Source organism: Dendrobates tinctorius, unplaced genomic scaffold (assembly GCF_039654945.1).
Source record: "Dendrobates tinctorius isolate UK_male_01 unplaced genomic scaffold, ASM3965494v1 ptg000093l, whole genome shotgun sequence".
In the NCBI taxonomy this organism is placed as follows: Eukaryota; Metazoa; Chordata; class Amphibia; order Anura; family Dendrobatidae; genus Dendrobates; species Dendrobates tinctorius.
Genome location: NW_027361761.1, coordinates 22,016,730 through 22,042,941, shown reverse-complemented (window position 1 = coordinate 22,042,941; position 26,212 = coordinate 22,016,730). Strand labels below are relative to the sequence as shown.

General features: G+C 46.5%; 1 protein-coding gene across 2 annotated transcripts in view; it reads left to right on the top strand.

Annotated features, from left to right (window-relative positions):
- The first annotated feature begins 10,102 nt into the window (after positions 1-10,102).
- CLIC5 (chloride intracellular channel 5) overlaps positions 10,103-26,212 on the top strand; it is a 158,574-nt gene continuing 142,464 nt past the window's right edge. The window contains exon 1 of one of the 2 annotated variants that reach the window (XM_073586537.1): positions 10,103-10,711. In XM_073586537.1, the coding sequence (XP_073442638.1) occupies positions 10,232-10,711 (480 nt within the window). In that variant the 5' untranslated portion in view covers positions 10,103-10,231. The remainder of the gene's footprint in view (positions 10,712-26,212) is intronic. The other variant, XM_073586536.1, reaches the window with a different exon arrangement.

The following is a 26,212-nucleotide window of genomic DNA, read 5'->3' as shown; positions in this document are numbered from 1 at the left end:
AAAGGTACGGGCGATCCTCGATGCATTGAGGAAAGTGGGATTCACCATAAATCTCTAAGAAGTGTGCCAAGAGGCCAGGTACTTAGACTACATCGTCAGGAGAGGCAAAATCAAGCTCCAGTTAAATAAGATCGAGGCAATTTAGGAGTAGCCGCTACCGCTCTCCAAGAAGCAAGTGAGGGCGTTTCTTGGGATTGTGAGGTATTACCGGCGTTTTATCCTGAACTTCGCCATAATTGCCACACCGTTAACAGTTCTCCTTGTGGGCACCAAGTCGACAATGGTAAAATGGACTCCTGACACAGAGATGGCGTTTCAAGAGCTGAAGGGGGCTCTGTGCAAGCATCCGGTTCTGGTCGCACCTGACTTTACACTGTGTTCCAAATTATTATGCAAATGATTTTTTTCTATGATTTTCCTAAATAGTCAGTACAAATGACAGTCAGTCTAATAAAAGTCATCACCCGTTAGAGCATACATCAAATTTTATTGAAGAAACCTCCCAATGATAACAGTATAATCTCCAAAATGAATAAAAACTCAAAATGCACTGTTCCAAATTATTAGGCACAGTAGAATTTCTAAACATTTTGATATGTTTTAAAGAACTGAAAATATTCATTTGTGGAATTTGCAGCATTAGGAGGTCACATTCACTGAACAAAAAAGCTATATAACTCCAAAACATCCTAACAGGCCAAGTTATATTTTAACATAGGAACCCTTCTTTGATATCACCTTCACAATTCTTGCATCCATTGAACTTGTGAGTTTTTGGAGAGTTTCTGCTTGTATTTCTTTGCATGAAGTCAGAATAGCCTCCAAGAGCTGCTGTTTTGATGTGAACGGCCTCCCACCCTCATAGATCTTTTGCTTCATGATACTCCAAAGGTTCTCTATAGGGTTGAGGTCAGGGGAAGATGGTGGCCACACCATGAGTTTATCTCCTTTTATGCCTATAGCAGTCAATGACTCAGAGGTATTCTTTGCAGCATGAGATGGTGCATTGTCATGCATGAAGAGGATTTTGCTCCTGAAGGCACGTTTCTGCCTTTTATACCATGGAAGACAGCTGTCAGTCAGAAACTCGATATACTTTGCAGAGGTCATTTTCACACCTTCAGGAACCTTAAAGAGCTCTCCCTTCTGTTTCCCCATGATTCCGGCCCAAAACATGACTCCCCCACCTCCTTGCTGATATCGCAGCCTTGTTGGGACATGGTGGCCATCCACCAACCATCCACTACTCCATCCATCTGGACCATCCAGGGTTGCTCGACACTCATCAGTAAACAAGACTGTATGAAAATTAGTCTTCATGTATGTCTGGGCCCACTGCTACCATTTCTGCTTGTGAACACTGTTTAGGGGTGGCTGAATAGTAGGTTTATGCACCACAGCAAGCCTTTGAAGGATCCTACACCTTGAGGTTCAAGGGACTCCAGAGGCACCAGCAGCTTTAAATATCTGTTTGCTGGTTTGTAATGGCTTTTTAGCAGCCGCTCTCTTAATCCGATGAACTTGCCTGGCAGAAACCTTCCTCATTCTGCCTTTATCAGCACAAACATGTCTGTGCTCAGAATCAGCCACAAATCTCTTAACAGTACGATGGTCACGTTTAAATTTTTGGGAAATATCTAATGTTTTCATCTCTTGACCAAGGCATTTTACTATTTGATGCTTTTCAGCAGCAGGGAGATCCTTTTTCTTTCCTAAATTCCTTGAAACCTGTGCCCTGCTTAATAATGTGGAACATCATTCATAAGTAGTTTTCCTTTAATTGGGCTCACCTGGTAAATTAATTATCACAGGCGTTTGAGATTGATTTCAGTGATCCAAAGAGCCCTGATACACAATACCATCTATGAGTTTATTTGAAAAACAAAAAATTACATCTTTATGACACTTAAATCCAATTTGCATAATAATTTGGAACACCGTGTAGTAAAGAATTTGTGGTCCAGATTGATGCTTCAGAAGTTGGGTTGGTAGCTGTGCTGCCACAGGAAATCAATGGCAAAGTGCATCCCATCCTGTATCTGAGCCGGAAACTCTTATCTTACAAGAACTGCGCAATAATTGAGAAAGACCGCTTAGCCATAAAGTGGGCCATCAACACCTGCTAGGCCGTAGGTTTAAGTTATTGTTGGACCGTGCCCCTTTGAGATGGTTGAGAGAGAAGGTTAAGAATGCCAGGGTGACTAGGTGGTTCTTAGCCCTTCAAGACTTCATGTTCCACGTAGAGCATAGGCTAGGGAAGTTACATGGCAATGCGGATGCTCTCTCCCGAATTCCTTGTTTAGTGTCTGAAAGTGCCAAAACCCCTGGCTTTGGGAAGAGGGGGGGGAATATGTGACAGGGTCACTGGCATGAAGGAAGATATGTGTCACTAAGCTTATTAGCTTCAGTGATGCAAAACCAGAATGGTTTTCCTCCAGCACGCTATGTACTGAGAGGGTTAAGTTATGTTATGGGCTGGTTTTAGTGAACCTTCATAGAGCTGGTGGGAGGAGGTCCACCATATCGCCACCTGCAGAGTCCTGACAGGACCTGTGTGATGTCAAAGTCATCACATGGGGTGTTAAATACCTGGCTATGAGAGTCTGTGGGTGTGGTGTGTTGGGAGAGGTGGAACTCCCACGTAGCTCGCGGGGGAGCTAAGGACGCTGTGTATTTAGTCTGCAGTGAAGCCTGCAGGGCAAGGACTCTGTTAAACGTTACCTTTTGTTTTACTGTGGGAGGAACGGCCCCCATCGAGTGCCCGGGCCGGAACCATGGGAGCCGTCATCTAGGTTCCGGGGGAAACTGTCTCCAGGGGACAGGATTCAGGGACGGACCACTGTGACAGACAGATGGGCTGGGGGATGGACCAATATAAAGAAGGTGGGGAATTCCCGGGGTGATGAGTCAGCAGACCGACACAGAGAGAGCAGGAGACAGTGGGAGCTGCTGCAAGGGAGAGCGACTCACCAGTTCCAGGAAGGACGCTCACCGAGGACTCCAGAAGAACGGTACCGAGGTGACTATGCAGGACTTGTTGCCTCGCTCCAGCCCACGGCCACCGCGACCCCAGTTCAACCCGCGGCCACTGCCGCTTCCCCTCAGCCCACGGCTGCGGCCTGCTTGCGGTCACCCGCGGCCGCTGCTGTCCCGCCCGAGCCCGCAGTTGCAGCCTGTTCTCCGCCGCCAGCAGCCGTCCTGTTCTCACGAGTGGCTGCGGCAAGTGCAGCACCGCCGGCGGCCATCACTGTCCCGCTCCGGTCCGCAGCAGAGGCCGGGCCTCCGCTGACCGCGGACCCCCCTTCGCAGTCGTTAGCTGCGCAGATGGCCTGCCCTTCACCACCACACATCGCTGCCGCTTGCCTCAGGCCAGGGGCTGTGGCCCAACCGTCCAAAGACCCTGCCGGAGCCTGTGGGGCTCCAGTGTCATCAGCGCGCCGGAGTGCGCGACGACTTCGTCATCGTCTCAACAACTGGGCCCAGCAACTACTATGCTGAAAGACCACCAACCCGAATGGCGAGGGACATCTGGACGGCTAAGTTGACTTTATAATTAAGGACCCGTAGTCGGCCATACCGCGGCCCTATCGTGACCGGCTGTTGCCGGAAGTAGTCGTGTTCTACCGTTTTGTGTGTGCCTGTATAGAGCCCCTGCGAGGGCAACCCTTGTTACCCCTGTTTTTGGTGATCATGTCGGGCCTGAGGAAAGTTCCCTCTGGCCCTATAAACGTTAATACAGAAAGCACCTACTTGTCTCGCGACTCGTCACTGCATCCTGCTCACCTGCGAGTACCACATTTGGCGTAGTCGGCAGGATGCAGTCTCCAGCGCGGACAACGAGGGCCCCCGGCCCAGCATTTCTTTGGGGGCCATGCTAAGCAATCTACCCAGGTTCTCCGGCAGCAATACTATGCTGTGGAACTGGACAGAGCAAATGCGTGGGTTATTCAGGATGCATCCGCTTACCCCTGACCTAGAAGCAGAAGTGGCCCTGATGGCGTTAGACAGGGAAGCCCGGGATACCGGAATGTTGAGGCCCCGGGGGCAGCGAAACACCTTCGTCAGGGTGTTACAGATCTTAGAAGAGGCCTATGGGGACCCAACCGATGTGGGGGAACTGAGAACACAGATGTTTAGACGCACGCAGAAAGAGGGGGAAACAGTGACCCAGTATATGAATGCTTTGCAGGAACTGTTTTTAGCCATTGAAAGGAAGGATGGAGTCGGCGTGGGGAACGTGGACGTAACATTACGTGACCTGTTAGTGACCGGGTTACGAGACACCCTGACAAGACAGGCTTTGCGAGAGCGGGTGCGAGTGGATCCACATCTGACCTTTTCAGAGATAGGGAAGGAGGCACGGGTTCGGGAGCAAGAGATGACGGCCCCCGTGGGTATGGCTCGGAGTATCGAGGCATCCGTAAGCGCCCTGAGCAAACCCCACTAGTTACAAGAAGTGAAGCGAGAGATACAGAGTATTAAAGGTAAACTGGCCGAAGCCAAAAAAGCGGCCACAAGGAGTCGGCCAGGGCCGGGTAAAGGGGGCATGAACCATCGCAGCCCCCACCCAAGTCGGTCCCCATGACCATTCGCCGGTTACGATTGTGGAGAATTGGGACGCTCCGCCCGAGAGTGCCCACGTTCCAGGGGAAACTCGCCCCACTGGTCAAGAAGAGCAGAGGACCCTGAGCCGTGGAGATGCCACCCGGAGCTGGAGCCCATCACATGGGGTGGTGGAATTCACGAAAACCTGGTCGCGCGGCGCCCAGTGGTATGGGCAGAGATCGAAGGCCGTGCCATGCGATGCCTAGTAGATACGGGATCACAAGTTACGACCATGTCAGAGACTTATTTTCGGCAGCATTTTCCTGAAGCAGTGAGACCTCAGTGGGGGACAGTGATAAAGTTGGTAGCTGCCAACCAGCTACCAGTTTCTGTCGTCGGAGTAGCCTGGATGCAGATTTCAATAAGCGGCAAATCACTTGGCCGCCGGGGAGTGGTCCTGACCCAGGGAGACATAAACAGCCAACGTCCGGTTATTCTGGGTATGAACATACTACGAGAGTTCGGCAACCTCCTCCTCAATGAACCCACACAAGAGACTCTGAGCCACTGGGGTTCCCGCACGGCCCAGGGGTAGGTCTTCCAGCGGTTGGTGCGGGATGCGCGAGTGCCCCAGGAGTGTCAGGAGGGTGAGGCGCTGGGCAAGGTCATCGTGCCGGTGGGCCCCCCGCTCGTGCGTCCTCTGGGGCAGACGGTGGTAGCTCTGCTGATCCGCGCTCCGATACCACTGGAGGGCGTGGAGGTGCAGGAGGAACTATGCTACACGGAGCGCCTGCACCCTGGCATCCTGGTAGCCCGCTCCCTGGCCACAGTGCGGGAGGGGACTGTCTTGGTATGTTGTGTCAACCTGGAAGATCAGGTCATCGCCCTGAAGCCCCGGGCCGAAATGGCCAAACTAGTAAGACCATTGGAGGAGATGCTGCCAGACCCCGCGGTCCAGCTGAAGATGCAGCTTGAAAATCCTTGGGCAGTAACGGTACGAACCCAACAGACTGCCGTATCCTCGACCCAGGAGAAAGGTCGAGCCATCCTGGAGAGAATGCAGGCCAAACTTTCCGGCCTAGCTTCAGCCCAACTTCTCCAGGTAGAGACACTTCTCGGACAATTTTGCAGTGTCTTCGCCAGCCACGAGGACGACTTTGGATGTACCACGGCCATCACGCATGGGATCCCCACGGCAGGAGCTGCCCCCATCCGGGAGCGATATCGGCAAATACCACCGCAGCTATACCAGGAAGTGAAGACTCTATTAACCCAAATGCTCCGGAAGGGGGTCATAAGAGAAAGCCAGTGCCCTTGGGCGGCCCCTATTGTCCTGGTTCGGAAAAAAGATGGCACTCTGCGTTTTTGCGTGGATTATCGGAAGTTGAATGCCTGCATCATCAAGGATTCGTATCCATTGCCCTGCATAGAAGAGTCTCTGTCCGCCCTGGGGAACGCAACGTACTTCTCAACCCTAGACCTGGCCAGTGGGTACTGGCAGGTGCCAATGTCAGAGGAAGACAGAGCCAAGACGGCATTCATCCTTCCCATGGGACTGTTCGAGTTCAATCGGATGCTGTTTGGGCTGGCCAATGCCCCAGGAACTTTTCAGCGGTTGATGGAGCGGTGTCTAGGAGACCTCAACTTTGAAGCCACGTTGATATACCTGGACGATATTATCATCTATTCCACCACGTTCGAGGACCACCTGAGGCGGTTGGGGCAGGTGCTTGCCCGGCTGCAGAAATACGGGTTAAAGGTAAAGCCCCAGAAATGCCACCTGTTCCGCACCCAGATCGAATACCTGGGGCACACTGTCTCGGCAGAGGGCGTCTGACCATCCCTGGAAAAGGTCGCTGCCGTCCAGGGGTGGCCTACCCCCGAAACGGTACAGGACGTTCGGGCCTTCTTGGGGTTGGCCGGCTGCTACCGTCGATTCGTGAAGAATTTTGCACGCCGAGCCCGAGCCCTGCAAGACCTGCTGAAGGGGCCTCCCGCCGGGGTGGGCGAATGGACAGAAGATCCAGTGGCAGCAACCGCAAGAGAATGCGTTTCAAGATCTCAAAGCTGCTCTCTCGCATGCCCCGGTATTGGCGTATGCGGATTTCTCGCAACCGTTCATCCTGCATACCGACGGGAGCCTCCAGGGACTAGGAGCTGTGTTGTCACAGGTGCAGGACGGCCGGGAGAAAGTGATCGCCTACGGTAGCCGGTCGCTGCACGACTCAGAACGTAACCCGGACAATTACAGCTCCTTTAAGCTCGAGCTCCTCGCGGTAGTGTGGGCAATGATGGAGCGATTCGCAGAGTACCTGGTGGGCTCCGAAGTAGTAGTGCGGACCGATAACAACCCGTTAGCCCATTTAGAGAATGCCAAACTGGGGGCCCTGGAGCAGCGGTGGGTGGCTCAGATGGCCAAATTCAAATATAAGATCATCTACAAACGGGGTGCTGAAAATGTGCATGCCGACGCGCTCTCCAGAATCCGACACACCACCCCTGGAAGAAGTCGAGACGATGAATTAGAAGCAGACGAGACACCGTTCTCCCTCACCACCGCCGCGCCTACAGTCAAAACGCAGGAAGTGCCTCATCCTGAGCTCCTAGGAGGGATGCTGGATCATCCCTGTGACAAATGGATTCAGCAGCAACAGGAAGATACAGAAGTTGGACTCCTGCGCCGATGGGTGGCCACCGGTAAATTGCCCATGGGCTCACAGAGACAGGCTTTAACCCCAGATATGTTGCTAATGTTGCACCAGTGGGAAAGACTAATCATCAAAAAGGGACTTTTATATCGAAAAGCCATGTCACGAACCACGTGCCGGAAGCCCATCTCAACCAACTGGCCCGGGAAGCCCATGAGAAGGGGGCTCATTTTGGGGCTCAAAAGACTTTACAATGGTTGCAGCAGATAGCATACCACCCACGCTTGCACGCTGCTGTAGAAGAAGTTTGTTGAACCTGCCGCCCGTGCGAGCTCGCTAAACCCCCCACGCAACGAGCCGCGATGCAAACTATCATAACATCAGTCCCTCTAGAGCTTCTTACGGTGGACTGACTATAGGTCCGGCCTATCAGGGGTATGAACATTGTCTCGTTATGGTGGACCATTTCACCAAATTCGCCGTGGTCACCCCCACTCGAGACCGAACAGCGGAGTCGGCTGCCTATGTGATTTGTAGGAACTTTATTGAAGTGTACGGCTGTCCACAACGGATACATTTGGACCAAGGAGCATGCTTCCTAGGAAAAGTCATGGAAGAGCTACACCATTTTTACGGCATTGATAAGTCGCGGACTACGCAATACCACCCGCAGGGAAACGGAGCCTGCGAACGATTCAGTCGCACGCTAATCCAAATGCTGCGTACTCTAGAGAGCGACCGCAAGGCCCGCTGGCCTGAATATGTCCTTGAGCTGGTGTGGGTATACAACAATCGGGTGCATCGAGTGACTGGTTATACCCTCTACTCATTGTTGTTCGGACGGGAAGGCAAAGGACCGGGGTATCCTCGTGGGTCTGAAACCACCGGCACCGGCTGCAGACCCTTCACCGTATCGTCCACACGAAACTTCAGGATCTAGAACACCAGGGGGGAGCACTGCCCCCACCCATTGACTTTCAGACTGGGGATCGGGTCCTCGTACTTGATCAACGTCCCCAAAACAAGTTAGAGCCACGGTGGGAGGTGAATCCATACCGAGTGTTGCGCCGAATAAGCCCCGATGGGCCTGTGTACGAAATACAATCAGAAGGAGACAACGCGCCTCTCACTCGAGTTGTGCACCGCAACATGTTACGACCTTGTACATCTACCGATCCCCCGTGGCTCGAACCGACCCTTCAGGTCCCCGACCCCCTTACCCACAGTCTGGGACCTGGATGACGAAGAGGACTCCCCCGTCACATCTGCGGGTCGCCCCAGCAGTGGCACTCCAGTAGACCCGGACATCTCACCAGAACCCACTATGCGACCACCCTCCACCACCCCAGAAGACTCCACGATACCCGAGCTTCGACGCTCCGAGCGGTCAACAGCTGGCAAACCCCCTGAACGTTACGAACAGGACAAGTTCGTATGGCGACAAGGATTGGCGTCCCGAAAGACGAGCCCGAGTCTACAAAACCCTCGCCCGAGGACTGGCAAGCATACACGTTTTACAGGTACTTGTGTTATAAAAAAAAAAAAAAATATGCATTATCACATGGCTACAGATATTTCCGTAATTCTTATTTTTTAAAAGAAATTTGCAAAATGAAAGCTGCAAACTGATTAATTTTATAATAATGGGAGTTCTGTTGTCTTAATTTCATAAATATTTTTATTTTGGGTGTATAAAGCTACCACCATGGGGAGCTGACGACATATACAGCAGATTTGTAGAACTGGTATTGAATTCAGCGTCATCAATCTACGTGCAGTGAGCTCCCTCTAGTGGCATCTGCAAAAGCATTAAAATTGTGTCACTGCAAATGGGGTAAGCAGAGTGTTAAACACCCTCCCTCCATAGCAGCTGTGTGCCCTACATCTGTGGTAAGACTGCTTCTTTATGACTAAAAACTGCTGAGATGTCCCACCTGGTGAGGAGGACCCTTGAGGCCCTGGATCTGGATGATAATTTGTTATTCAGCATGGAGAGTATATATTGGTACAGCAACAAGATCCAGATGAAACAAAGTAAGCAGTTGTCGAAGAACAACAACAGGGGGTGCAAGCGGGAACCATGGAGTCCAACGAGTCAAGGTTTAGAATAACAGTAACAGGTATAAAAGACTTGTAGTCCAAAAGGTAATAGAGGAGACTCAGTGATGAGGACCAGTGGAGCAGAGCAGGGTGGCCTCAGTGATATAGCAAAGCTGGATTTGTCACAGAGTCCAATGCAATGGTAATGAAGAGTTATCCAGCAATGGAACTGAGCTACATTTGCCACAAAGTCAGTGAAGAAGTCCCTATTAGCTGCGAGGATTGCAACAACCTGAATACTCAGGTGGCATGTCGCGGCATGAGTTGGCCTTTAATGACTGAGAGCTTGACCTCACATTTGAGTGCTATTTACCATGATAACCCAATGTATGGTAAAGCAGAGAGAGAGCCAAAGCAAGAGGAAGACAGAGAGACTGGGACAGGTAACAACTGCATATATGTGGAATGCACCTATTCGTCACCCACCACACATGATATAAGGACCATTTGACGACCATTTCAGAAATGGTTGTCTCAAGGCAAGTGAGCAAATAGTCTATTTGTTCCATATTTATCAGAAAGTCCTCATTACTCGCTTGCTCAGTATTTACTTCCTTCCTTGCTCCCTCGCTGGCACATAATTGCAATCAGGGCCCTTGTAATTAATATATTCACATACACATAGCAACTGTTGCACCCGGGAGTCTTCGCCTTGCTCTGTTGAGCGAGTGTTTCTGTGTACACTATTGTTTCCAGCTCCTAGGTTAGCAGTGCAGGCTCACCCCTCCCTAGGGCACAGTTTATAGTCAGCCCTTTCTTTGCACATTGATCCGTAGTTCCAGAGGAGGGAGGAGAAGGGTCAATGATTACTTGATATAACTAGACGATTCTAAAGATTCAGCTTTTACCTTGGATGCTCAGGTAATAGGAAGGATTAAGATCTGTTGTCCTAGTCTGCAAATTTTCTCGAAGACTGGGATCTACTGAAAGACTCCATCATGCAGGCTTCTGAACATCTGTATGAAACGACCATGTCCCAAAAGTGGACGGATGATGAGAGAATCTACTCCATCCCCAGTAGTCCAGACAGTATGGATCTGAGTCCTGATCGCCCTTTGAGCCGAGCATCAACCAACCGGTCTTCTCAGCATAGTGGAGATGATGTGTATGGGGTTGAGAAGGACTCGCTAAACAAACCTAATTTGCAGTTGGTCATTGGGAAGAATCCTCTGAGCCACAGTTCATCTCTTTCTCCAAAGTCTACCACTCCGACATCTCCATATAAATCAACACTTTCGCCTACGAATGTTAAGTTTTCATCATACCCAACATCTCCGACCTCTCCACGGGAGTATGTTGCGCCTTATGGTCTGAACACTTGGGTTCTCGACCCCGCCGGACAAACGAACAACAACATTCAAAGTGTGGATGAAGCGGACTACGAAGAGCCTGAGGCTGACATCTCTCTCTACGTCAAGGTAGATAATGAATCTAATATGGTATTAGAAGACCTTTAGAAAATCTTAGATGTCTTTGATGTATCGTCTAGCTTGGCTACAAAAAATGTATATTTTACGCCTTTAACCGTTGCGTGCTTGCCAAAATAAAGATATATGGGGCAACCATTATGTATCTAAGTGCCCACAACAGAGCTCCAGATGATGGGTAATCATGGAATCCATTTTAACGCAAATCCAATTGTTCTTTCGTTTTGAGAACCATGGTGGACGGAGCTTATAGAAGATAGACAGAAGGAATCTACACTTTTGCTATGTCAACATAACTATTTAGAACAAATGTCAAGGGCTTGTACAGTATATTGAAAAAACACCCCTGGAAGAAGAAGGCATTAATTATCCATAATTAAAGTCGTGAGTTTTGGCGATTTATCCACTGGAAAATCTCCAACAATGGGACAATATCCTCCTCACCATGTAAAATAATGGGGTCGTATTATAAAGGATATGGACAGGGAATGGCTGTATAGCACAAGGCTCACTGCTCAGTGATTAGTGTCAACGTGAATTTTTACAATTTCAACAATGTCAATTTAAAGTGTAACCGAACGCTTTCATTTTTATCTCATTAAAGGGAATCTGTCACCCTATTTTTTGCCTATCAGCTGCCGGCACCGGCATCAGGGGCTTATCTACAGCATTCTGTTGTAATAAGCCCCTGATGTAACCTGAAAGATAAGAAAAATGAGTTATATTATACTCACCCAGGGGCGGTCCGGGTCCGGTTTTGGTCACGGTCCGGTCTGTTGCCTCCCATCTTCTAACGGTGACGTCCTCTTCTTTCCTTCCCATCACAGCTCCTGCGTAGGCGCACTGCTCTGCCCTGTTGAGGGCAGAACAGAGTCCTGCAGTGCACAGGCGTTGGGAGAGGTCTGGCGCCTGCGCACTGCAGTATTCTGCTCTGCCCTCAACATGGCAGAGCAGTGCGCCTACGCAGGAGCCACGACAGGCAGCAAAGAAGAGGACGTCACCATTAGAAGATGGGAGGCGCCGGACCGTGACACCCATCGGACCAAAACTGGACCCGGACCGCCCCTAGGTGAGTATAGAATAACACATTTTTCTTATCTTTCAGGTTACATCGGGGGATTATCTACAGCATTACAGAATTCTGTAGATAAGCCCCTGACGCCGGTGCCGGCAGCTGATAGGCGAAAAATAGGGTGACAGATTCCCTTTAATCAATCATACAAATGAAAATAAAAAAAACTTTGTAATACATCTTATCAGTGAAATCTGCTTCTTTCTCCATTCATTCTCAAAATTTTCAATTCTTGGGTAAAATCTGAAGACAGATTTTTACATTATGGAGATAGGAGATGACAATTACTACTGATAAGAATCTTTACAGAGGGAAGAGAGGAAGTGGAGGGGAGAACTGGAGACAGAACTGCTCTCTCCTCCTCCAAAAAAAAAAACAGCTGCCATCTCCTATCTCAGTAATGTAACAATCTGTCTTCCCTGAATACAGATTTTACCCAAGAATTGAGAATGTTGAGAATGAATGATCAGTCCTGGAGGAGAAAGAAGCAGATTTCTCTGATAAGACATATTACAAATTTTCTTATTTTCGTTAGTACTTTTCATTTATTTAATACAAATTAAAGCGTCGTTTACACTTTAGTACCACGGATATGATGTTAGTCCGATATGTCTACTTGAGTATTTGACGTTAAGATTTAGGGTCAATCCTAAATCTAATCTGATATATCTATAGAGGAATAACTAGATCATAGAGCTGGTTCCCTTTAAATATCCCCTTTGGTTGGGGCAGAGGTGGAGTCTTATCAGACCACTGAATCTGTCTGGATCTGTTTGCTGGATGATGTTTATTGCTGGTACAGCTAGTAGTGGGCAGCCCTATAAAGGGAAGTGCCATTTTAGAAATTTGGAACATTAAAGGGGTTTTCCAATTTCTGAAAAAGAATTGTTTTTCTTAAGAAAAAAAAACAAACAACTTTGATTTACTCACCCTCCCCAGGTCCAGAGCGGAGTATCCACCACTGCATCAATAGTCCGTTATTGCCTTCAGTGTTGGCATCAGGTCGATAGCGCTGCAGCCAATCAGTGAGTTTAGCATCTCTAAGTTGCTTGTGCTGCCAACGCGCACAAAGCCATTGAGCTCACTGATTGGCTGCAGCATTATCGATGTGACGTCAGCACTGCAGACAACAGAAACGGGGAGAAAAAAAACAATGCTTTAACAAACTAACTGCTATTCACTGCAGTCTTCTAAATGCTTGAATCTGGTGGCGTGTGCGTGATCACAAGTATACATGCCAACTAGACAAGTCCTGCCTCACTTAATACAAGTGAATTGAGTGAGGCAAGACACGTCTAGTTGGAATGTGGCCGGAAATCTGCAATCCTGACTGTGCGCGCTGTGAGGATTAACAAGTCGGAAATCACATACTAGGACTGTAGATTTGAATCCAAGCCTGGACAACCCCTTTAAGTTACAGGTGGTAGATCTGGAGCACCGAGCCGCGGCCACTAGAGTTTTTATGGAAATCAAGAAGGATAGGCCATCACTAAAGAAGTAGTGGCCAAGTAGAGGCCCTTTGTTCAGGTTCCTCATTTTTTGGGCCGAGTGGAGAGAAACTGTAAAGAGCGTGGCTTGCTCCGGAGGACCTGTCCTGTCCCACATTACATTTGGGATTAATGCTCTGAGAGTGTTGGACACATGCGTGTGATCGGTAATGGCTTTTCTCACTGCTCCCATAAATGAGAACTAATACATGACATTATATAGCTATTTATGACCTTAGAAATACCTTGTAAACGTCAGGAGGGCAAAGTTCTGTGGAAGATTAGATCTGGGAACGGGCAGTATTGTAGTATTGTGGAGCAATGTTTGTTTGTTTTTTTCCTTTTTATTTAAAGGGTTAGAACAAAATTTTTGACTTATTTTTAGGACATGCCATCAATATCAGATTGGTAATGGTCCCCGCCAGAATTCACCTGGATAAAGGGACTGCAACACTGGAACTTTGCATCCCCTAAACTGTTTACCAGGCATAGCGCCACACATTTGATAGTGGCTGTGCTTGGTATTACAGCTCAATCCTCATCCTATGGACTTTAATGGGACATAGCTTTGGTTCTTTGAAATGCCAGACACAGTCATGTTTCCTATAGGGCAAATACTAACTATCAAGAATTAGCCACATGGCAGATTTCTTCCCTACTTTGAAAACTTTCAGGTTATGGGATGGTCATAGTCCAGTGGTAGCCCAAACTTAAAAAGGACCTATCACTTTCCTCTGGATAGCTCATAAATATTTGATCGGTGGCAGTCTGATCTCCGGCAGCCCTACAGATCAGCTGCCAGATACCTCTAGTGACAGCGTATCTCACCAAAAACTAAAGGACCGTCAGTCCGAAATCATACAGGATCTGTCACTTCTTCTACGTCATCCGTCAGGGGAACGTTGGAGGCCCCACCACACGTATAGTCTTAGCGGAGCCTGCAGATGTGAACAGGTTAAGCCAATGTCAGCCTAGTGTGTATGAGGGCCTAAGGCCAGAGTCAGAGGCCGTATAACTCGTGCGAGAATTGCATTGCACTGCATGGACTGGCCGGCATCTCTCATGACCTGAGCAAGACAGCGTAATGGATTACTATGCAGCTGTCAAGTTCAGGTCAGGAGAGCAGACAGCCAGAACGAGGTTTACGATGTGATTCTCGCAGGAGTTATATGGCCGTCTGACTCTGCCCTTAAAGGGAATCCATCAGCAGGTTTTTGCTATTTAATCTGAGAGCAGCATAATATAGGACAAGAAAACCTGATTCCAGGGATGAGTCTCTTATTAGGCTGTGTATTGTAATTTCAAAAGAATCAGTATTTTATCAGCAGAAGATTATCACTGCAAGACTAGGTATCACGTGCATGGCAGTCAGGCTAATCTGTGTAACGCCCACCTCCACCACTGATTGGCAGCTTGCTGACAATGTAGTGTACACAGGAAGCTTCCAATTAGGGATGTGGTTGGGGTTTTAGACGCTAAGGCTGGAGTCACACTAACCTGCGCAAAATACGGTCAGTATTTTACATGCGTAATACGGATGACAGACCCCTAAATAGTGCTCCGTATGTCATCCGTAATCAAGGTGTGGTCGCGTATTTTGCGCATGTCAGCATCCGTATGTAATCCGTATGGTGAGGTTTTCTCGCAGGCTTGCAAAATGGACATATAATGGAGCCCTATGACAGTTTTAATAAAGAAATGAAAGAATAGATATAGACACATAGAATGCATATATATATTCTATGTGTCTATATCTATTCTTTCTTTCTTTATTAAACCTGTCAGTGTGAGTTTACTGTATAGCGCACTGAATTGCCGGCTTTGCTAAAAGACACCGGGTGCGTATTTCTCGCAAGTCACATGTGTGGTCCGTGTGTAATCCGTATTTTTTGCGCACCCATAGACTTGCATTGGCGTATTACGGCCGTAGTACGCTGACAATCGCAGCATGCTGTCATTGGCACGGAGCGTAGGATACGGAGGAGAAATATACGGCTGGTGCGAGGGACCCCATAGAGAATCATTGGTCCGTGTCTAATGCGTGCTTTTAGCGCCTCTCTCTCGGCCGTATTCCTCGCCAGTGTGACCCCGGCCTAAGAAGTCTTAGCTCTGCTACATCTACATCACACGAAATATGGATTCTATCAAAACCACACCAAACAGCCTAGTAAGTCACACATCCCTGGAATCAGGCTCTCTTGCCCTATGTTATGCTGCTCAAAACCTGATGACATATTCCCTTTAAGAGGAGTTAAAATTTTAGGATTTATTACTTTAGAATGTAACGTTGTCCTGTATAATATCATTCATTCTCCTCTGTCTTTATAGAAATGCATAGCTTCCAACCGTCCCGCCGTCTAATACTCACTTCTCTATTATGTCGCTCTGTAGCTCCTCCTTCTCCAGGGGCGGAGCTGCATCTCTCTGCACTAAAATAGATTAAATTATAATATTCATTCCGCTTTGGAACTCCAACTCACATCACTATGTTCACAGGTAGCAGCTCTAGCTATAAGCCACAGCCCATAATGACATACATAGGAGAATTTGCTAATCTTGAGCTGTATTGCAGGCAGTGAACCTAGAAGTCGATTATACTGTACATGTACATAGAGATATATGGCACCTAGTAGTGTATTTCTATGATCCTTGTATAATAGAGGTGAAGAAAACTTGAGATTTTTCTGTCCCTATAAAACTACTAAAAATAAAGCAATTACAAAAATGTATTTTTTTAAACTTTTTGTGAAACTCCCTGGAACTCGTATCCACAAACTTCAACATTACAGGTGGTAAATATATTGTGCCACAGGCTCTGGTGATATCACTGGGAGAATTTTGTGTACTTGATCTCTATTGTCGGCTGTGACTCCACAGGCCGATTATACTCATACATAGAGGTACTTTGTACACAGCAGTGAACTGTATTTCTATATCTTTGTATTCTACAGGGGAGAATAAGAGATTTTTTTTTATTACGATCAAATTAAATTGAAAAACAATTACAATAATGTCATTTTTAAAAAATAATAAACATTACAAATCAGCAAATAACACGGACATATTTGGTGTCTCTGTAATTAGAATGACTCGCACAACACAGCAATCACTTCATTTAAAGGGATCATTAAGTGGCGTAAAAAAATGGCGTCGTTGATATATCTCTACTAAACCCATAAAAAATGTAATGCTGAGACCTTGTTCACATGTAGCATAAATGCTGCGTTTTTTTCTGCTTTTTTTCTCCAAACCTCAGTAGCAATCTTCTCTAGTTATTGCATGTTTCTTTTATGCGTTTCCCCCATATTTGATGCCTTTTTGGTGCAGATTTGAAGCCATGGTTTTAATTCTTTTTTAATACTGCAAAAAAGGATAGACTCGAAAATGCGTCTTTTCTTTTTTTGCCTAGCATTTTTTTCAGGCTCCACATAGAAGCCTATAAAGAAAAAAAAGCATCAAATCCACAGAGTACAGCAATGTGTTTAGAGGTGGAGAGTTCATGGAATCTCGTCACTTTGCTTGGACTTTTAGACCTTGGTCACATGTAGCGTAAATGCTGCATATTTTCTGCATTTTTTTTTTTTGCACAGAAACTCTGCTGTTTAACTGTCCAACCAAATTGAACGTGATTTCATGAAAACTGCGCCCGCTGTGATCTAAAGATGCTGCTGAACTGTGCGGGTTTTGGGGCTTTTTTTTTTCCTCTAGAGGCTTTTATGTGGAACTTTAAAAAAAGCATGTAAAAAACTGCAGTTAAAAAGACATTAAAAATGCGGCTTTGCAGCTGCACCAAAACCACATCAAATAAGGGGGGAAGGCCAAAAAAAATGCAGCAAAAATACAATAACGAGAGTGGATTGTTATTGTGTAGTTTGGTGCGGTTCCTGCAGAAAACAAGAATCGCAGTATTTCTGCAACGTGTGAACACGGTCTTACAGTGAAGCAAAGCTGGCTCTCATATAGTGACGCTACATAAAGATAGGAAAGTTCTTGCGGCTCCACTGTGCATGACGGAACAAGAAATAATCCACAGGTCCCAACTAGAGATGAGCAGGACGCACAGATGATCTCCCGTCGGCTCTGGGTGACCAGAAGCCAAGTCAGGGGCGCAGGATAGTCAGATGTTCGCGGGCTCCTGTCCAGCCGACAGGTACCACTGACCTGGACACTGGACCAGAGTCCCGTGAATCGATCCGTTCATCTCTAGTCCCGACTGTCCCGGATACAGAGGACAGTCCAGGATTTGGGTCTACGCCCTGCAGTCTTGGGTGTCTTCTGAATGTGCCCCACTACCACCGCCCCTCTGACATCTCCTCCTGAGAAAGAAATGGTAAATGAGGGTGAATTAGGGTGTGGCCAAAGTTTACGGCAATTCGCGCCGCACACATTGTCCCTCTTTCGGTTCTTCCAAGTTGTGAGGCATGTAAATGAGAATTTGTACGATAAACATGTGATCGCGACAGCATGGACGGCTCCGGAGCGCGCGGCTTATGTACCAGCCCCGGCCCTGATTGTATCACATCACATTGTGTGATCAGGGACTGTGGACACAATTGGCAAGAGCTGGCAATACCATAACTCAAACATGTCGGAGCATGCACCGTCATCCCCCGCAGTGCTTCACCTGCGCCTTGTAGTCATCGCAAATATACCAAAGCCTCATCGTCAACAACCCTGGAATTACACAGGAATATATGTATTGGCTTTAAAGATGATTGCTGCGGCCACGGGTGGGACAGCATATATTGTGACAAGTGCTACATTACACCTCTCCACCATTCCTTCCTTGTATAAGCTTTGGTCACAAAGAATGTGTCAGATTTTACAGTGTGTATATAGAGATAAAATACAGAAAAAGGTGCAGTCACTTTCTAAATACATTATATCGCTTATCCTGTACTGATCCTGAGTTACATCCTGTATTATACTCCAGAGCTGCACTCACTATTCTGCTGGTGCAGTCACTGTGTACATACATTACATTACTGATCCTGAGTTACATCCTGTATTATACTCCAGAGCTGCACTCGCTATTCTGCTGGTGCAGTCACTGTGTGCATACATTACATTTCTGATCCTGAGTTACATCCTGTATTATACTCCAGAGCTGCACTCACTATTCTGCTGGTGCAGTCACTGTGTACATACATTACATTACTGATCCTGAGTTACATCCTGCATTATACTCCAGAACTGCACTCACTATTCTGCTGGTGCAGTCACTGTGTACATACATTACATTACTGATCCTGAGTTACATCCTGCATTATACTCCAGAGCTGCACTCACTATTCTGCTGGGGCAGTCACTGTGTACATACATTACATTACTGATCCTGAGTTACACCCTGTATTATACCCCAGAGCTGCACTCACTATTCTGCTGGTGCAGTCACTATGCACATACATTACATTACTGATCCTGAGTTACATCCTGCATTATACTCCAGAGCTGCACTCACTATTCTGCTGGTGCAGTCACTGTGTACATACATTACATTACTGATCCTGAGTTACATCCTGCATTATACTCCAGAACTGCACTCACTATTCTGCTGGTGCAGTCACTGTGTACATACATTACATTACTGATCCTGAGTTACATCCTGCATTATACTCCAGAGCTGCACTCACTATTCTGCTGGGGCAGTCACTGTGTACATACATTACATTACTGATCCTGAGTTACACCCTGTATTATACCCCAGAGCTGCACTCACTATTCTGCTGGTGCAGTCACTATGCACATACATTACATTACTGATCCTGAGTTACATCCTGCATTATACTCCAGAGCTGCACTCACTATTCTGCTGGTGCAGTCACTGTGTACATACATTACATTACTGATCCTGAGTTACATCCTGTATTATACTCCAGAGCTGCACTCACTATTCTGCTGGGGCAATCACTGTGTACATACATTACATTACTGATCCTGAGTTACACCCTGTATTATACCCCAGAGCTGCACTCACTATTCTGCTGGTGCAGTCACTGTGTACATACATTACATTACTGATCCTGAGTTACATCCTGTATTATACTCCAGAGCTGCACTCACTATTCTACTGGGGCAATCACTGTGTACATACATTACATTACTGATCCTGAGTTACATCCTGTATTATACCCCAGAGCTGCACTCACTATTCTGCTGGGGCAATCACTGTGTACATACATTACATTACTGATCCTGAGTTACATCCTGTATTATACCCCAGAGCTGCACTCACTATTCTGCTGGTGCAGTCACTGTGTACATACATTACATTACTGATCCTGAGTTACATCCTGTATTATACTCCAGAGCTGCACTCACTATTCTGCTGGTGGAGTCACTGTGTACATACATTACATTACTGATCCTGAGTTACATCCTGTATTACACTCCAGAGCTGCATTCACTATTCTGCAGGTGCAGTCACTGTGTACATACATTACATTACTGATCCTGCACTGATCCTGAGTTACATCCTGTATTATACTCCAGAGCTGCACTCACTATTCTGCAGGTGCAGTCACTGTGCACATACATTACATTACTGATCCTGAGTTACATCCTGCATTATACTCCAGAGCTGCACTCACTATTCTGCTGGTGCAGTCACTGTGTACATACATTACATTACTGATCCTGAGTTACATCCTGTATTATACTCCAGAGCTGCACTCACTATTCCGCTGGTGCAGTCACTGTGTACATACATTACATTACTGATCCTGAGTTACATCCTGTATTATACTCCAGAGCTGCACTCACTATTCCGCTGGTGCAGTCACTGTGTACATACATTACATTACTGATCCTGCACTGATCCTGAGTTACATCCTGTATTATACTCCAGAGCTGCACTCACTATTCCGCTGGTGCAGTCACTGTGTACATACATTACATTACTGATCCTGCACTGATCCTGAGTTGCATCCTGTATTATACTCCAGAGCTGCACTCGCTATTCTGCTGGTGCAGTCACTGTGGACATACATTGCATTACTGGTCCTGAGTTACATCCTGGATTATACCCCAGAGCTGCACTCGCTATTCTGCTGATGCAGTCACTGTGTACATACATTACATTACTGATCCTGTACTGATCCTGAGTTATATCCCATCCATAGCTCCCAATCGTCCCGATTCTCGCGGGACAATCCCGTTTTGGACCCTACTCATTTGCGGTGCCACGTGTGTACGAGGTGTATGGAGCGCAGCCGTGTGTGTATTAGGTGTATGGAGTGGGGCCGTGTGTACGAGGTGAGTGGAGCCGTGTGTGTAGGAGGTGTACGGAGCTGAGCCGCGTGTGTAGAAGGAGTACGGAGCGGATCCGCGTGTGTAGGAGGTGTAAGGAGCGGAGCCACGTGTGTACAAGGTGTACAGAGCCACGTGTGTACGAGGTGTACGGAGTGGAGCCGAGGGTGTACAGAACGGAGTCGCGTGTGTACGAGGTGTATGGAGCGCAGCCGTGTGTGTACGAGGTGTACGGAGTGGAGCCGTCTGTGTAGAAGGTGTACGGAGCGGAGCACCGTGTGTGTACGAGGTGTACGGAGCGGAGCCACATGTTTACTGTACGAGGTGTACGGAGTGGAGCCGAGTGTGTACGAGGTGTACAGAGCGGAGGAGCCGCGTGTGTACGAGGTGTACGGAGTGGAGCCGAGTGTGTACGAGGTGTACAGAGCGGTTCCGCATGTGTATGAGGTGTATGGAGTGCAGCTGTGTGTGTACGAGGTGTACGGAGTGGAGCTGTGTGTACAAGGTGAGTGGAGCCGTGTGTGTATGAGGTGTACGGAGCGGAGCCGTGTGTGTACGAGGTGTACGAAGCGGAGCCGCATGTGTACGAGGTGTATGGAGTGGAGCCCCGTGTGTGTACGAGGTGTACGGAGCGGAGCCACGTGTGTACAAGGTGTACAGAGCCACGTGTGTACGAGGTGTATGGAGTGGAGCCGAGTGTGTACGAGGTGTACAGAGCGCAGCCGTGTGTGCACGAAATGTACGGAGTGGAGCTGTGTGTACGAGGTGAGTGGAGCTGTGTGTGTATGAGGTGTACGGAGTGGAGCCGCGCGTGTATGAGGTGTACGGAGTGGAGCCGCGCGTGTACGAGGTGTACGGAGTGGAGCCGCGCGTGTACGAGGTGTACGGAGCAAAGCCACGCGTGTACGAGGTGTACGGAGTGGAGCCGCGCGTGTACGGAGCGGAGCCGAGCGTGTGCGAGGTGTACGGAGTGGAGCCGTGTGTGTACGAGGTGTGTGGAGCGGAGTGTGTGTACTTGGTGTACGGAGTGGAGCCGTGTGTGTATGGGGTATGCGGAGCAGAGCCGTGTGTATGGGGTGTACGGAGTGGAGCCATGTGTGTACGGGATGTTCGGAGCAGAGCCAAGTGTGAATGAGGCATACAAAGCGGGCTTTTTCCGCGGACACAGGAGTACACGGCGGAGCCCTGAGGAGCACTTTAAAACTTGCACATGACGTTCCACCGGAAGTGACGTGCTGGAAGCTGACCGGAAATTAGGTAATTTCATGAGGAGATTGTGACGGAACCATGGAGGCACTGCAGGGAATGCTTCAGATCCATCACTGTGTCCTCCTCGGACAGCGGGATCACCTTGGAATCGGGGATGCCAATTATGTGAGTGGTTCATGATATGTCCTGGTGGGCATTACAATGGGAGCCGGGCTGCTATAGCATCTTTATAGAATCTTTCTTTCTCTCTCTGTTTCTTTCTCTCTTTCCCTCTCTTTTTCTTTCTCTCTCTAATCTTTCTTTTTTCTTTCTCTCTCTCTGTGTTCTTTCTCTCTCTGTTCTTTCTTTCCCCTCTTTCTTTCTTTCTTTCTTTTTCTTCCCCCTTTCTTTCTTTCCTCCTTTCTTTCTCTCTCTCTGTTCTTTCTCTGTCTCTCTCTGTTCTTTTTTCTTTTCCCTCTATCTCTCTGTTCTTTCTTTCTTTCTTTCCCCTCTTTCTTTCTTTCTCTCTCTGTTCTTTCTTTTTTTCTCTTTCTTTCTCTCATTCTTTCTCTCTATCGCTCTGTTATTTCTTTCCCCTCTTTCGTTCTTTCTTTTTTTTCTCTTTCCCTCTATTCTTTCTTTCCCCTTTCTTTCTCTCTCTGTTCTTTCTTTCCCCTCTTTCTTTCTTTCACTCTCCCTCTGTTCTTTTTTTCTGTCCCCTCTTTCTTTCTCTGTTCTTTCTCTCTCTCTGTTCTTTCTTTCCCCTCTTTCTTTCTTTCCTTCTTTCTTTCTTTCTTTCTTTCTTTCCCTTCTTTCTTTATCTCTCTCTGTTCTTTTTTTGTCCCCTCTTTCTTTCTCTCTCTGTTCTTTCTTTCTCTTTATTTCTTTTTCTCTGTTCTTTCTTTCTTTTCCCTCTTTCTTTCTCTCTGTTCTTTCTTTTCCTCCTCTCAATCTGTTCTTTCTTTCTCTCTGTTCTTTCTTTCCCCTCTTTCTTTCTATTTCTTTCCCCTCTTTATTTCTTTTTCTTTCCCCTCTTTATTTCTTTCTCTCTGTTCTTTTTCTTTCTTTACTTCTTTCTCCACTTTCTTTCTCTCTCTGTTCTTTCTTTCTTTCTTTCTTTCTTTCTTTCCCCTCTTTCTCTCTCTGTTCTTCCTTTCTCTTTCTCTCTTTGTTCTTTCTTTCCCCTCTTTCTCTCTCTGTTCTTTTTTCTGTCCCCTCTTTCTTTCTATCTGTGTTCTTTCTTTATTTCTCTTTCTTTTTCTCTGTTCTTACTTTCGCTCTCTGTTCTTTCTTTCCCCTCTTTCTTTCTTTCTTTCTTTCTTTCTTTCTCTCTTTCTTTCTCTCTGTTCTTTCTCTTTCTTTCTTTACTTCCTTCTTCTTTCTGTCTCTCCTTTTATTCTTTCCCCTCTTTCTTTCTCTCACTGTTCTTTCTTTCCCCTCTTTCTTTCTTTTGCTCTCCCTATGTCCTTTTTTCTGTCCCCTCTTTCTTTCTCTCTGTTTTTTTTCTTTACCGTCTTTCTTTCTCTGTTCTTGCTTTCCCCTTTCTCTCTCTCTGTTCTTTCTTTATTTCCACTCTTTCTCTGTTCTTTTTTTCTGTCCCCTCTTTCTTTCCCTCTGTGTTCTTTCCTTATTTCTTTCTCTTTCTTTCTTTTTCTCTGTTCTTTTAGGGTCGCTGATGGAGGAGGAAAGAGTGGCGCGTTGCTGCAGACCGCAGGCTGGGATGAGGGGGTGTTCCAATGTGCGCCGCTGTGGGTGAAAATGGCTGCATTGCTCTGTGGTACGGGGGGCTCAGCTGACATTTTGTGAAAGCCCAGAGCCCCCTCGCATATCCATTACTGTGATGCGGTGGCCTTCAGCAAAATAACCGCCAGAGATCTCAATCTGAGCATGCACCTCCCCCGGCGGCCATTTTCTCGGAGGCCACCGCATCGCAGTAATGGATATGGGGGTCTCCGGGCTTTCACAAAATGCCGGCGGAGCCCTCCGCACCTCAGCCATTTTCACCCACAGCGGCGCACATCGGAACACCTCCACATTCCAGCCTACTGCCTGTAGCAGTGGGACCTTTCTCCAACATGGCGGGTAAGGTATATCCGCATTATAAGACGCATCCCCATTTTCCCCCCAAATTTGGAGGGAAAATTGCGCCTTATAATCCGAAAAATACGGCAATTTAGTGTGAAGCACCTGTACATGATATCACTGATCTTGTGCTGATACAGTCTGTATTATACTTTAAAACAGTATTGCAATTCTACAAATTGAAGTGCTGAAATCTCCCAGCATTGCCTGCTTGTTTGGTATCTGTGGCTTGCACACTGGAATATGTCCCTTTTACATCCTGGCACTGTGTGCAGTAATCTGAAGTAGGAAACAGAACCCTGCGTCATAAGAGATCAGATAATCTATGGGAAAATCTGAAAACAAGCTTATGCTTGATAATAGCAACCAGCAGAATTGTGATTGCAGCTCTGGAATATAATGTAATCTGTTGTTGAGATGAATTAAGTAATAACGAATTGCATTTATGTGATAAAATTATAAGATGGGTTAGGCCCTTAAATAAGTATGAGAAGTGTTTCACATTGGATTTCGGAGCCCGTGTCCACTTGTTCTGTATGGCCCCAAATTATAAATTATACTACTATATTGCTCAGTGAGGACGACCCCTTGGGGATTAGCAGATCAGGCGTGTTGGTCACAAAACAGTTTATTCCTAATGTGTTGCACTAATGTCAGGCGGCTGCTGTACTTTCCTGGTAAATCATACAGGACATGGACTTCTGTACCAAAACGCCTGGGACACAGCAAGATAAATCCGTCCCTAGAAATATGTATCGCTGTCGCCTCCCTTCATTACCAGCTGTCGGCATGTTTATTATTTTTCTTTTTTAGTATAATCTTTTAATTAGTGCTTTATGATACCTACAACCCTATTAACTTCCAGTCTGGGTGACTATCGGAGTCGTTGTATGAACATGTACAGAAGTGGACGCAGCCATAGAAAACTGCTCAGTTCCTTCCCCAGTGGGCACTTTTTTCTTTTTGCAGTTAAGTTTTTTCCTCTCCTTCTTCCAAGAACCATTCTAACTTTTTTTTTGTAGTTTTAATTTTGAATGACACCGTGCACATTACTATATAATATACTGAAAAACAAGAAGAAAATAGAAGTGGGGTCAAAGGGTGAAAAGACCTCTGCAATTTGCCATTTTTTTTTAGCAGCAGTAAAAGTGAGCTGATAACTAGGGATGAGCAGATCCGTGGAAGTTCCTGTTCGTCGGGTTTGTACTAAAGTTCAGTTCGGTACCAGAACTGTACCCAAACTTGAACCAGAACATGAACATTTATACATAGTGGATGTACATCAGTTAATGAAACATTATTGATGATTCTCTGCAACTAATAGTGGAGTGCCGAATTTATTTCTGGACTATTTTGGAGTTTTGGAGTAGTATCCTATTCGTGCACCCTTTTTTCAGAGCGCTGCGCAGCCTTTTTTGACATTCTAGAAGCATCTCTATTATAACTACATTACTGAACCAGACAATTCTGATGAAGGTCCTATGGTGGACCGAAAACGTTCAATAACTACATACTCTCTGGGGATGCATAATAAATGGAACTTTCTTTTTTCACTACTCGAGTGCCAAATTTTTTCTACATTATTTTCCAGTTGTAGTTTTCATTCCATTGTATGACAAAGAAATCACAAGCAGTTTTAGCTTTTTTTAAACAAAAACAATAGGAAAGTGGGATCAAAAGATATCCAGGCATCGTTTGAGCTTTCCCGTTGGCTTATATTATAAAGTACAGGTTGTGTTCGGAGCGAAAGGCGCCAGAAGAATGGACGTCACATATGTCAAACGCTTGGCGTTTGACAGATGTTAAAAGGCCCGAGGATATGCACAACAAGTAGTTCTTACAGAGAGATACATATGTTCACTCTTTTGATTATTTTATGATAGTTTTATTGGTAATTTCCACATGTGCACATAGCCTTAAATTTTAGAAATTTATTTTTAATTTCTGAACTTTGTAAAATAAAAATTTGGTTTCTGTCCCCATTTTCTGAGACCTGTAACTTATTTATTCTTCCATCGATGAACGTTTTTGTTGGTCAACATACAACATACGTTTTTATCGCATTCATTTTATTTTTTTGGGGGGGAGAAGTGCGATGTCCTAAAAACTTGAAGTCTGGTGTTTCCACACCCTTTTTTTTAGTCTTTAACGTATTTATAATTTGACAGATTGAATTCTATGGTCTTGACATTTCCAAAGATGTTTAATTTTTTTATTTCTTTATTTTCTAATTGGGAAAAGGAATGTGATTATTTTTTTAATATAGGATATTATTGCATTATATAGTACAATTACTGATTTCCTGGAAAGCCCAGCCACTGGCAGGACTTCATGGGAGTACTGAGTTGGCAGTAGGGGACTTTTATAGCAACGCATCAGTTCCCGTAATCTTGTCTCCCCAATTTCTCACCGCCA